We start from the raw sequence: 13760 nt of genomic DNA on the forward strand, positions 1-13760 counted from the left end.
CATGGGGAAGGCGCTCCATCTTGAACTCCAGTCCGACTCAAAATACACCAAGGAGATTTTGGAGGAGATGGACCTCCCTTGCCTTCCTCGGGAGTCTTTGCGACTCCCTTTGAATCCGGTGTTGCGCCAGGCTTTCTTCCGGAATTTGGAGACCCCCTATGCGGTCCCGGCCATTCTGTCCCAAATGGAGTCTCGATACTGGACCGGACCTTGTTTGGGGTTTGAAAAGGCGCAACTTTCCCACCAGTCCCTGCTGGTGGAATCTTCTCTGAAAAAGAGCCATCCCTCCAGGGTCTCCGCAGCGGTCCCACCGGGAGGGAGGACGATGGATAAGTTTGTCTGACGCCTCTACCAAAACTCCATGATGGCCAACGGGGTCCTGAACTATAATTTTACCTTCACCTCGTACCTTAAGGTCCTGGTCAAGTCTTTGCCCGCCTTTCAGGGTGATTTGCCCGTCTCCCGCCGTGCGGAGTTTGGGCAGCTGGTGGACTCTCTTTTGCAGCTGCGTCTGCACATGTTCCATACGGCTTACAATGCGTTTGAGCTCTCCTCTTGGGTCTCCGCCTTTGCGGTGGCCATGCGTCGCTTGGCGTGGCTCCGCATCGTCGATATGGACCCCAATCTGCAGGATTGCTTTGCCAAACTTCCCTATTTGGGGAATGAACTCTTTGACGACTCGATCGAGGCGGCCACTAAGCGCCTCTCGGAGCACGAGCGTTCCTTTGCCTCTTTGGTGCGGCCTAAGCCAAAGCCCACTCCTCCTAAGGCTTATCGGCTGCCGCCCCGGCGGTACCCGCAGAAGTCTACTCCTGCCTTCTCTCGCCCGCCTTCTCGGCACCAGCAGCAGCAGCGGGCTCCTCCGAAACCTCAGACCCAGGCTGTGTCTAAGCCTGCGCCATCTTTTTGACTGGCTGGACGGCAGGGGGCTGGCCCCCGCCGCCTTGACGTTGGCTCCTCTTCCTATTGGGGACCGTCTCCGGGCTTTCTACCCCAATTTGGCAAGTATTACCTCGGACGCTTGGGTCCTCAACGTTATCAGAGAGGGGTTCTCACTGAACTTTCGATAGTTGCCTCCAGACAGTCCTCCCGTCGCGTGTCTTTCAAATTGGGCCGCAGCTTCCCTTGCTCCTTCTGGAGGCTCGGGCCCTTCTTCGCCTTCGGGCGGTGGAGGAGGTTCCCCCCTGTCAGCGGGGACGGGGGTTTTACTCCAGGTACTTCCTGGTCCCCAAAAAGTCCGGGGACCTCCGGAAGCTGAACAAGTTCCTGGTTCGGGAAAAGTTCAGGATGCTTTCACTCCCTGTTTTGTACCCGTTAATGACCGAGGGGGACTGGTTATGTTCCCTCGATCTGAAGGAGGCCTATACTCACGTGCCGATTCATCCAGCTTGTCACCGTTTCCTTCGTTTCCAGGTCGGGGACCTGTATCTGCAGTATAGGGTCCTCCCGTTTGGGCTGGCTTCCTCCCCGCGAGTCTTCACGAAGTGCCTCATGGTGGTGGTGGTGGCTCTGCGGTCGAGGGGCCTTCAGGTCTTTCCGTACCTCGACGATTGGTTGATCAAGGCCTCGACGAAGGAGGGGGTTATCTCAGCGACCCATCAGACTATTGCCTTCCTTCAGAGTCTGGGGTTTGAGGTAAATTTCCCAAAGTCTCAGTTATGCCCCTCTCAATCTCTCCAGTTTATTGGGGCCGTGCTGGACACGGTTCGCCTCCGGTCATTCCTGCCTCCCCCTCGGCAGGCCATGCAGGTTTCCCTGCAGACTTCAGTCTCGGCCAAACAGATGATGGTCCTCTTGGGACACATGGCCTCTACCGTGCATGTCGCACCGTTTGCACGACTACATCTACGGGTCCCTCAGTGGACTCTGGCCTCCCAATGGCGACAGGATCGGGATCCCGCTTCTCATCATATTGCGGTGACCCCCTCCATCAAGTGCTCGCTCCGTTAGTGGACCAGCTCTTCCAATCTTTCCAGAGGGTTGCTCTTTCTCACTCCTCCGCATCACGAGGTCCTGACCACGGACTCCTCGGCGTATGCTTGGGGGGGCGCATCTCGAGGGTCTTCATACGCAAGGCCTTTAGTCGAGTGCGGACCGTCGTTGCCACATCAACGTGTTGGAGCTTCGAGCCATTTACAATGCGGTGGTGGCCTTCTGCCATTTGCTGCAGGATCGGGTGGTCCTAGTACGCACGAACAACCAGGTGGCGATGTATTACGTCGTCAAGCAGGGGGATACGGGTTCCCTGCCTCTCTGCAAGGAGGCTTTACGCCTTTGGAATTGGGCGTTCCGCCATAACATCTTTCTTCATGCGGTTTACATCCAGGGCGAGCACAACTGCCTAGCAGACAAGTTAAGCTGTCTCCTGCAGCCGCACGAATGGTCTCTCCATTCCCAGACTCTGTGTCAGGTGTTTCTTCGGTGGGAGACTCCGCAGATAGATCTCTTCACCTCGCCCCTCAATCACAAGTTGCCTCTTTTCTGCTCCAGGGTGTTCTCCCCGGATCGTCTCAAGGCCGATGCGTTCCTTCTGGATTGGACGGGGACGTTCCTGTATGCGTTTCCTCCCTTCCCGCTAATTCTGAGGACGCTTGTCCATCTCTGGTTTGCCCACGCCACCATGATCTTGTTCGCCCCTCGGTGGCCTCGGCAGCCGTGGTTTTCCCTGCTTCTTCAACTTAGTGTCGGGGATCCTCTACTTCTGCCTGTGTTTCCTTCTCTGCTGTCTCAGAGTCAGGGTTCGCTGTTGCATCCCAATCTGTAGTCTCTACATCTGAAGGCTTGGTTCCTTTCCGCCTGACTTCCTCCATTGAGTTGTCCCAGTCGGTGCTGGATGTTCTGGAAGCTTCTCGGAAAGCTTCTACTAGGCAGTGTTATGCCCAGAAGTGGACTAGATTCGCCACGTGGTGTGCTTCGAATCGGGTGGAACCCTTGTCGGCTTCTTTGTCTTCGGTCTTGGACTACTTGCTGCATTTGTCTCGGTCTGGCCTCAAGACCAATTCTGTTCGTGTCCATCTTAGTGTGAATGCCGCCTTCCATCAGCAGCTGGATGGGAAGTCGTTTTCTGTCCATCCCTTGGTGTCTCGGTTTATGAGGGGTCTCTTGAATGTCCATCCTCCTCTCAAGCCTCCCCCTGTAGTTTGGGATCTCAATGTGGTTCTCGCTCAATTGATGAAACCTCCTTTTGAGCCCATGGACAAAGCTCATTTGAAGTTTTTTACTTGGAAGGTGATCTTCCTGCTTGCCCTCACCTCTGCTCGCAGGGTTAGTGAGCTGCAGGCTTTGGTTGCGGACCCTCCTTTTACTGTTTTTCATCATGTCAAGGTGGTCCTCCGCACTCTGATTTTTTCAAAAGGGGAGTAAGACTTATTATACTCATATGTGAAAAAAAAATCCTGTTTCCAAAGCGTAATTTTATAATATAGTCAGCCAATTGATCGCCTGAGGAGGAATATTGGCAAAAAGATAAGAGGGAAAAGGATCAAGAATACATTTCTCATCAATTCTGCACAAAGTTTTGAAGCTTGAGACTCGGATACTGAGTCAAATGAATACCAGAAACGATCAGCTGGCGTCACTATAGAATTATCCTTAGAATCCCTTAAAAAGAGGCCAAGGTTCACTGCAGAAAAAGAATTCCTGATAGTAACCATTTTATCTTCAAAAAAAGAAGCAAGAGCTGTGGGTTGTAAAGTCTGAGAAGATGTATGATCATAATTGGTCAGTTTGCGCCAGAGTCTAAATAAGGTACTACTTTGATGATTAGAATTAGCAATTTTACCTCCATAGTAGTTTTTTCTTGCTTTCCTCAGCTCAGTTATATTTTCTTACAGTAAGTCTCCAATTAAGTTTATCTAAATCTGAAGTAGATTTCTTCCATTTTCGTTCAAGTTTCCTACATGTTTGCTTAAGTTCTCGAATTCCTGGAATGAGAGATGGATTTGGTAACAAGTGGAGCAAGAGTTAAATATGTACTCTTGGAAACTGTACTCCAGTTAGCTCAACTGCCATCTACAGAGCTTGGCACTTCTTACTTCTTCTGGTATGATTTGTTGAGGGCATTGGCCAAATCCGTGGCCCTCGGAGTAGCATCTCCGCCATACCCTGTGGCCTTGTGGTTGGTCGCCGGATCCAGCCTCTAAGTCTAAGCTCACACTTTTGAGGCTCCTTCCTCTTTGGGGAGGAGTTGGGTAAGCCGGTTCAAGCCTGAGTGACTAGAAGGTGTCTCGGCTTCTAGAGGACCTTCCTCGTAAATTGCCAAGGGGTGGCTCTGCCCTTGGGCGTTTGTATGAGTTTCTTAGGTACTGTCCTGGCCAGGGTTCAGCTCCTTTGTCTTCCAGAGGTCACTTCTTTTAGCGCATGCAGGCCTTTCAGGGAGCCCACCAGTGGTGTCAGGACTTCGCCAGTGGCTCCTCCTCTGCCCTTCCGGCCCATTGTCTCGTGGCAGGTCCTTTCGCCCTGTTCCGTTGGGAGCCAGGTTGCAAGAGATTTATCGGGGTGGGCCAATATCACAATGGATCAGTGAGTCCTAGAAGTGATTCAGGACAGCTATGCTCTCAAGTTTTCCCGGTCTTTACCAGATCATTTCCTTTCTTCTCCTTGTCAGGCAACTTGGAAGAAGGCATTTTGTCAGACGCTGTTTAGGTTGCTAGATCTCAAAGCGATGATCCCAGTGCCTTCTCAGGAGATTTGAACCGGCAGGTACTCTATTTACTTCTGGGTGCCCAGGAAAGAGGGGTCTTTCGGCCTATTTTGGATCTAAAAGGTGTCAACAGAGCTCTCTGGATTCCATCTTTTTGTATGGAAACCCTGAAATCCATAATCCTTGCAGTCCAGCCTGGGGAATTTTTTATTTCTCTCGATCTGATGGGCCTCCCATCAGCAATTCCTTTGCTTTGCAATTTTTGGGAAAGCATTATTAATTTTGTGCACTTCCATTTGGTTTGGCCACGGCTCCACAGACCTTCACCAAGATTATGGTGGTTGTGGCGGCAGCCTTGTGCAAGGACGGCATTCTGGTTCATCCCTATCTAAACGATTGGTTGATTTAAGCGAAGTCTTTTCAGGAGAGTTCCCGGGTCACGACTCGAGTAGTGGAGTTTCTGCAGTTGCTGGGTTGGGTGGTCAACCTGTCCAAAAGCCGTTTGACTCCATCTCAGCGCTTGGAGTTCTCTTCGACACCAGTCTGGAGGGAGAGTCTTCCTTCCCGAGATCCGTGTGTTAAAATTGCAATCGCAGATTCGCTCCCTCTTGGATTATCGCTGCCCTCGGGTGCAGGATTTTCTTAGGTCTGGGGTTGATGGTGACCTCCCTGGAAATAATCTTGTGGGCTCGAGCTCACATGCGCCCTCTTCAGTATGTGCTTCTTCAGCAGTGGTTGCCGCAGGTTCATGATCTGTACTCTCCCGTTCCACTTCCCATTGCAAAGAATACAGTTTTCTTCTGCGGTTTCGGTCTGTTTGTTTTGAGTTTTGGGGAGCATGTTTTAGCTGGCGAGCTGTGGGGGACATTGAAGGCTGTTTTACTGATCATTATCCAACAGAGTGGTTGTGTCCCGTAGGGGCAGATATTTATTCTCTGCCCTTTGAGGCGTGGGGGTTGGTCTGATTCTTGTGCTTAGTTATTTCCTTCTTGGCTATTCGTTAGACTGATTGTAGATGGGACTGCACAACCTACTTAGACAATGACTTTTGGCTGTAGTACATCTCTACCTGGTGGCAGAGGAACGTAAACCCATCTATTCTATGCCGGTCTGGAGGGACTAAAAGAAAGAAAATTAGCAGGTAAGAACCTAATTTCTCCTTTCCTTCAGTTAGATTGCTCAGTGGTGTGCCACCTGTTATACTAATACAGAATGCATTAGGAAAAAGTGATTTGCAGGATTGAAGGAAAGAAAATTAGGTATGTGAAAATTTTACTTTCTGGACCTATTACAGACCACTTTGCTGAATTTGCTTGGCAACTGGCTATTAATGCAGATTTACTGAAATGACAACACCCCCCACATCCTCCCTCCCCTTTACTAAGCTGTGGTAGAGGTACAATGAGTGTCAGAGCAGCATCAAAGAATTTAGTGCTCTGGGCCACGGTAGAAACCTCTACCGTGACTTAGTAAAAGAGGGTCCTATATTAGTTACTATAGTAAGGTAATGATATGAACTGTTCTATAAAGTAGTGATAATGCCTGTGCGCAGGGTAAGTTGTAGAAAACAGAAGTAGAAATCCAAGCAAAAACAAAGTGTAGAGTCTGATATTACTGATGACAGTTTTATTGATGTAAAAAGTTATTCACAATCTAAAGCAATGAGGTATATACACATGTTTTTTGGCACGAGTGGCACCAAGGGTGGCAGGTAGGAAAGGTGCAATGATGTTTCTAGCTTATGCTATTGGAGGTCATTGCTCATAAATAACAGTACAGTGCTCCCCCGTGAATTTGCGGTCCCGGTCATTCGTGGTATTTTCCGACTGGGAAGCAGGAGAGGGCAGCCAGAGCACCAGTGAGTGAAGGAAGTCACTTGCTGTATGCTCCTACCGCCTCTTCCGGTACTAAAGTCGGGCCTCACCAATCAGGAGCTGCTTTGACATGCAGCTCCTGATTGGTGAGGCCCAACTGTAGTACAGGAAAAGGTGGTCGGAGCATACAGCGAGTGATTTCCTTCACTCGCCGGTGCTCCGGCTGTCCTCTCCTGCCTAAAAACCGTATTCATGGTTTTTCGACATTTGTGGGGGTTCCTGGAACAGAACTCCCGTAAATATCGGGGGAGTACTGTATTGGGTTTTTACTGAGCACCGCACTTAAAATTAATAAGATTTTATTCAGTAAATGATAGCTTGAGATGTTTTGACTAATCCTCTGAGGTGAAGAACAAAGTGTTGAGGATTATATTTCAAAAAAATTTTCACCCACCTAATTGAGTCTTGCACATTGAGCCTGAAGCAAATTATGAAACTGAGTAAAGTGTGAATTTTTTTTAAGGGCTAATGAATTGTTTCAGAAATTATATTTCTATAGCGAAGATAGGATTCTGTACTTTAGCTGTTGCTTCCCATTAATTGCGAATCTGCAGAAGGGTGTCACTCAAACTCTGAACTCCAGCTCCCTCTTCAGTTTTTCCTTCTGAAGCAAACTCAGAAGATGTGTTCTGCTCTTTTTTATTTTCATTATTTTTATCTGTCCTCAATTGTCATTGATTTTCCTGCATGGCTTTGGTGCTCTGAGGGTTCCTTTGTGGGATTACTCTGCTGGGGAAAGGGGACAGTCCCATGTGGGTGAACTGCTGCTCCCAGGCAAATCTCTTTGAGTACCTCTGGAGCCAGCCTACTTTGTGTCCCTTCAGGAGATTGGAGTCCTTTCCCCTGGGAGCTGGCTCGCCTGCTTTTTTATCAGGCTTGAACACAGGCTATGGGGCTCCTGTGTAACAAACTTCTGGGAATCAGGGAACCAACTTCGAAGTTTCTTCCCTGACACATCACGTAAATTTTCAGGGATGAGAGTCTGTGGTCGGGGTCCACCTGACTGGCAGCCAGAAGATCTCTAATGGTGGTCTTGTTCATTGGCATTTTCTGAGGCAAAAATCCTTTTCCTGCAGGCAGACGGCTGCAAGTTAACAGGCACCAGAAGTCAAAGTGAATGTTCCCATCAGTGGCGTACCTAGCATATGTGACACCCGGGGCCCATCATTGTTTTACACCCCCCCTCCCCCCATCCGTAAGAAAAACATGATTTTTAGTAACAAGCCACACATCGCACATGAGTACCTAGGAAAAGGCAGCATCTTATATACTGCAGTGAGCAGTACAACATTAATGCACCCATTGTAAAACTAAACAAGCCAGACTAGTACAGATCAATCCTACACCGTCAATCCTAACAGAAAACCATGTCTTTTAAACACACAAAACAGAGAAAACACCTTTGCCTAGTATGGAATATGTCATCACAAACTAACCCCTCCCCCTTTTACAAAACTGTAGTGTGGATTTTAGCCAAGGTGGTAACAGCTCTGACGCTCATGGAATTCTGAGCATCAGAGCTGCTACCACCACGGCTGGTGCTAAAAACGCTCCACAGTTTTGTAAAAGGGGGGATAAGATAGAAATACATAGACAAAGGTTAAATTGAACCAGCAAGAAGCTGGACTCTACATACAATGCAACACCACAGAAATGGTGACACATGTCCCTAAAGCAATAAATAAATAGAAAATTTTTGTTCTACCTTTATCTTCTCTGGTTTCTGCTCTCCTCATCATCTTGTTACTCTCTTCCTTCCATCCACTGTCTGCTGTCTCTCTGCCCCTATATGGCATCTTCTCCTTCTATGCCCCTTCCAGAAACTGTATGCCTCCCCCTTCCATCTCTCCTTTCACCCCCATTGGTCTGGCATCTCTCTCCTCTCTTTCCCTCTCCCACACCTCTCTTCTGCAATCCCTTTCTTCCCTCATTTTCCTTTTCAATTTATTTTCTGCATACATCTAGATTACATTCTTACCCTCTCCATCAATTTCCTTTTTTATCCCAGGACAAGCAGGCAGCATATTCTCACATGTGGGTGACGTCATCTACGGAGCCCCGACACGGACAGCTTTTCAAGCAAACTTGATTGAAGATTCAAGTTTGCTGTGCTGCACCACACATGTGTGCCTTCCTGCTCCACTAGAGGGCGCATCCCTCTTCGTGGTCTCCAGTTCTTTTGTTTCCGCAGAGTCAGAAAGTCCTGTTTTTGGTCTCTCCGCCCGAAAGTGCCTTCTAGCACCGCGGCTTTCTTGTTTTTGATAGTGAGTCGCTGTGCGCGTTCTTTCTTTTCTTGTTCCTTTGCGAAGTTCGCATATTTTTTGACGCCCGGGGGCTCCCGGGTTGTCGTGGCCTCGTTGGCCGCGGCCTCTTTTTCTCTTATGTCCCGGCCCTTGTCCGATTTTAAAATGTGTACCCGTTGTGATCGGCTGCTGTCGATCACCGATCCCCATCAGTGGTGCATTTTGTGCCTGGGGGCTGATCCTTCCCATCGGGGGCCGTCTCGGAGCATTCTATCCTCGTTGGACGACTATCACGTCAGATGCGTGGGTCTTGGGCGTGATTGCCTCCGGATACTCCCTGAATTTCCGGGAGGTCCCTCCCGACAGTCCGCCAAGCGCGTGTCCTTCCAATCGGGCGCAGTTGCCTCTACTTCTTTCGGAGGCTCGGGCTCTTCTTCACCTGCGGGAGGTGGAAGTAGTCCCACCTTGCCAACAGGGGCGGGGGTTTTACTCCCGCTACTTCTTAGGTCCGAAAAAGACGGGGGACCTGCGTCCGATCTTGGACTTGCGGCGCCTCAACAAATTCCTTGTTCGGGAGAAGTTTCGGATGCTCTCCCTTCCAGGTCTTTATCCCTTGATGGACGAGGGGGACTGGCTCTGCTCCCTCGATCTGAAGGAGGCCTACACACATGTTCCGGTGCATCCTGCTTGTCGACGGTTCCTTTGGTTTCAAGTGGGGGACTTGCATTTGCAGTACAGGGTTCTTCCCTTTAGACTGGCTTCGTCCCCGGTGGTGTTCACGAAGTGTCTTGTGGTGGTGGCGGCGGCCCTGCGGTCGTGGGGCCTCCAGGTATTCCCTTACCTGGACGACTGGTTGATCAAAGCACTGTCGAGGGAGGGGGTTATCTCAGCAACCTGACAGACTATTACATTTCTTCAGAGTCTGGGGTTCGAGGTAAACTTCCCCAAGTCCCAGTTGTGTCCCTCACAATCCCTACAATTCATCGGGGCCATGCTGGACACGGTTCGTCTGCGTTCGTTCCTCCCTCCTCGGCTGGCGGCGTTCGTCCATTTGAGCAGGCAAGTTTCTCTGCTGCCCTCGGTCTCGGCGAAGCGCATGATGATTCTCTTGGGCCACATGACCTTCACCGTTCATGTCACCCCGTTTGCCCCGTTTGCCCGGTTGCACCTGCGGATTCCTCAGTGGACGTAGGCCTCTCAGTGGCGTCAGGACCCGGGACCCGGTCTCCAGTCCCGTTGTGGTGACTCCCTCTTTGAGACGCTCGCTCCGTTGGTGGGCCAACTCTTCCAATCTTTCCAGGGGTTTGCTCTTTCTCGCCCCTTCACACCACAAGGTCCTCACCACGGACTCTTCCGAGTGTGCTTGGGGGGGCTCATCTGCACGGTCTCCGAACTCAGGGTCTGTGGTCGTTGTCACATCAACCTGTTGGAGCTTCGAGCCATTTATTTGGCCGCTGTGGCTTTCCGCCATCTGCTTCAGGATCGCGTGGTCCTGGTCCGCACGGACAATCAGGTGGCGATGTATTATGTCCCTGTGTCGGGAGGCTCTTCGTCTTTGGGAGTGGGCGATTCGCCACAACGTTTTTTTTCGTGCGGTTTACATTCAGGGGGAGTGGAACTGTCTGGCGGACAGGTTGAGCTGCCTCTTGCAGCCGCACGAGTGGTCTCTTCATTCCCGGGTCTTACGCCAGGTGTTCGAGCGGTGGGGGACCCCACAGTTAGACCTATTCGCCTCTCCCCTCAATCACAAACTGCCTCTCTTCTGTTCCAGGATGTACTCCCCGGATTGCCTCGAGGCCAATGCCTTCCTCCTTGATTGGAAGGGGAAGTTCCTTTACACGTTTCCGCCTTTTCCTCTGATCTTGCGGACATTGGTGCATCTCAAGTCTACGCATGCCACTCTGATCCTAGTTGCTCCTCGGTGGCCTCGGCAGCCGTGGTTCTCCCTGCTTCTTCAACTCAGTGTCAGGGAGCCTTTGTTTCTGCCTGTTTTTCCCTCTCTGCTGTCTCAGAGTCGGGGTTCACTGTTACATCCCAATCTGCAGTCTCTACATCTGACGGCTTGGTACCTTTCCACCTGACTTCTCTTCAGTTATCTCAATCGGTCAGGAAGGTTTTGGAAGCTTCTCGTAAGGTTTCGACTAGACTCTGCTATTCTCAGAAGTGGATTAGATTTTCTTCCTGGTGTTCTTCACATCATTTGGAACCTTTGTCGGCCCCAGTATCCTCGGTTCTGGAATATTTGCTTCATTTGTCTCGCTCTGGTCTTAAGACAACTTCTATTTGAGTGCATCTTAGCGCGATTGCTGCCTTTCACCAGCAGCTTGATGGGAAATCCCTTTCTATCCATCCTTTGGTTTCTCGTTTTATGAGGGGTCTCTTGAATGTCCGTCCTCCTCTCAAGCCTCCCCCGGTAGTTTGGGATCTCAATGTGGTTTTGGCTCAACTTATGAAACCTCCGTTTGAGCCTATGGATAAATCTCATCTCAAGTTCCTCACTTGGAAGGTGATTTTCCTTCTTGCGCTCACTTCTGCTCGAAGGATTAGTGAGCTCCAGGCTCTGGTGGCGGATCCGCCTTTTACTGTATTCCATCATGACAAGGTGGTTCTCCGCACTCACCCCAAGTTTTTGCCTAAGGTGGTGTCAGATTTCCATCTTAATCAGTCCATTGTCCTTCCGGTGTTTTTTCCTAAGCCCCATTCTCATCCTGGGGAAGTGGTGCTCCACACGCTTGACTGTAAGAGGGCGTTGTTTTTTTACCTTCAACGCACTCAGTCTCATCAGAAGGTTCCTCAATTGTTTTTGTCCTTTGATCCTAATCGGTTGGGACGTCCTGTTTCCAAGCGCACCTTGTCCAACTGGTTGGCAGCTTGTATTTCCTTTTGCTACGCTCAGGCTGGTCTCGCGCTGCATGGTCGGGTTACGGGGCATAAGGTCCGAGCGATGGCGGCTTCTGTCGCTTTCCTCAGGTCGATGCCTATTGAGGAGATTTGCAAAGCTGCCACTTGGTCTTCGGTTCAAACTTTCACCTCACACTACTGTCTGGATACTCTGTCCAGGAGTGACGGCCGGTTTGGCCAGTCAGTTTTACGTAATCTGTTTTCTTGAATTGCCAACTTCCCTCCATCCCTTTTTTAGTTTGCTTGGAGGTCACCCACATGTGAGAATATGCTACCTGCTTGTCCTGGGATAAAGCACAGTTACTTACCGTAACAGGTGTTATCCAGGGACAGCAGGCAGATAGTCTCGCAACCCTCCCGCCTCCCCGAGGGTTGGCTTCTCGGCTGGTTATCTGAACTGGAGACCACGAGGAGGGGATGCACCCTCTAGTGGAGCAGGAAGGCACATATGCGTTGTGCAGCCCAGCAAACTTGAATCTTCAATCAAGTTTGCTTGAAAAGCTGTCCGCGTCGGGGCTCCGTAGATGACGTCACCCACATGTGAGAATATGTGAGAATAAGGGGCCCCTTATTCGGCTCCTGTATCGCAGGTCCTTGCCTTTCTTCAAGCTGGTTTAGATAAAGGCCTCTCAGTAGCATCTCTGTGAGGCCAAGTGGCTGGTCTGTCCAGTTTTCAACCTTGGAACAGTCGGTTCTCATTAGCTTCGCATCCAGATGTTGCTAGTTTCTTCAAAGGGGCTCTTTGGGTCTGGCCGCCACTTAAGAATCCATTCCCGACCTGGGACCTTAGTGTGGTGCTGTTGGGCCTTGCCGGAGCTCCTTTTGAGCCTCTTCGGGATGCTTCTCTCCTGGATTTAACACTCAAGACTGTTTTTCTGGTCGTCATCACTTCAGCCCATAGGGTTTCCGAACTGCAGGCGTTATCTTGTCGAGACCCTTTTCTCCAAATTTCGGAGACACGAGTTTCGAAACAGACAGTTCTTCCTTTTTGCCGAAAGTGGTTTTGGCTCTCCATGTCAATCAGGAAGTGTGCTTGCCTATTTTTCAGCTGACAGGTTCCAAATATCAGGATCAGCTCCTAAAGAAGTTGGATGTACGCAGGGTGCTTCTGCATTATCTGGGGGTCACTAACGAGTTTCACCTTTCTGATCATTTGTTTGAGGTGCTCCTGCTTCCAAGGCCACGATCTCCAGATGGATCAGTGCAGCTATTTCATCCACATACATTTTTGCAGGGAAACAGTCCCCGTGGCTGTTAAGGTGCATTCCATCCAGAGTTTGGCTTCTTCATGAGCCGAAGCTAAATCTATTTCTCCGGGGGAGACTTGTAGAGTGGCAACGTGGTTGTCTCTTCACACGTTTGCCAAGTTCTATAGAATGGATGTTGCAGCTAGACAGGACTCAGCTTTTGGGTCTTCGGTCTTGCAGGCTGGTGCAGCAAGCCCACCCTGACTATTTGGGGGACTGCTTTGGTACGTCCCTATGGTCTAGAATGTCTCACCTATTGCACTGGAAAAGGAGATTATGTACTTACCCTGGTAAGCTCTTTTCCAGTAGATAGATGAGACATTCTAGGCCCCCTGCCCTGTCCTTGCTGTGCCTGATTTCAGGGTTCGGTGCCACATTTGAGTCTCCTTATGCTTCTCCATTCTGTTTCGGGGAGACCGGTCAGCCCTTTGGGGCTAGGAAGCGTTATATGTTAGGGGAGTAGTTCCTGAACTTCTTTGAAGCCTATGTTGGGGGTTAATAGTACTGTTTAGTTGTTTTTGAGCAACAGTAGTTTAGCGTGTTGTTACAGGTGCCTCTACTTCACAGATGGTAGTGCCTTTATATATGCTTGGGTACTGACTGATAGGAGGGCTGAGCAAGCCAGTGAAGTGCACTTCAGGTGGAGTGTAAAGCCTGGAGTGGATCTCTGCTGCAGCTCATGCGGATGGAGGGAAATAACCCTATGGTCTAGAATGTCTCACCTATGTACTAGAAAAGAGCTTACCAGGGTAAGTACATAATTTCCTTTTAATCATTGTTCTTTTATCATAAGTTACAGAGCAGAACAGAATATTGTTTGTTGCCAAGGAAATTCCCCTTGCCCCGCTTCCTC

The 13760-nt window shown here is 50.0% G+C and overlaps 1 protein-coding gene across 3 annotated transcripts in view; it reads left to right on the forward strand.

Annotated features, from left to right (window-relative positions):
• The window catches only part of CCNF (cyclin F), a 218704-nt gene that overhangs the window by 203879 nt on the left and 1065 nt on the right, over positions 1-13760 (forward strand). Inside the window, exon 17 of one of the 3 annotated variants that reach the window (XM_033914691.1) lies at positions 5813-5901. The exons of 1 other annotated variant lie outside the window; for it this stretch is intronic. In XM_033914691.1, coding sequence (XP_033770582.1) covers positions 5813-5886 — 74 coding nt within the window. In that variant the 3' untranslated portion in view covers positions 5887-5901. Of the gene's footprint in view, positions 1-5812; positions 5902-13760 lie in introns of those variants that run through there. One more of the 3 variants, XM_033914692.1, reaches the window with a different exon arrangement.

Source organism: Geotrypetes seraphini, chromosome 11, assembly GCF_902459505.1.
Source record: "Geotrypetes seraphini chromosome 11, aGeoSer1.1, whole genome shotgun sequence".
Lineage (NCBI taxonomy): Eukaryota > Metazoa > Chordata > Amphibia > Gymnophiona > Dermophiidae > Geotrypetes > Geotrypetes seraphini.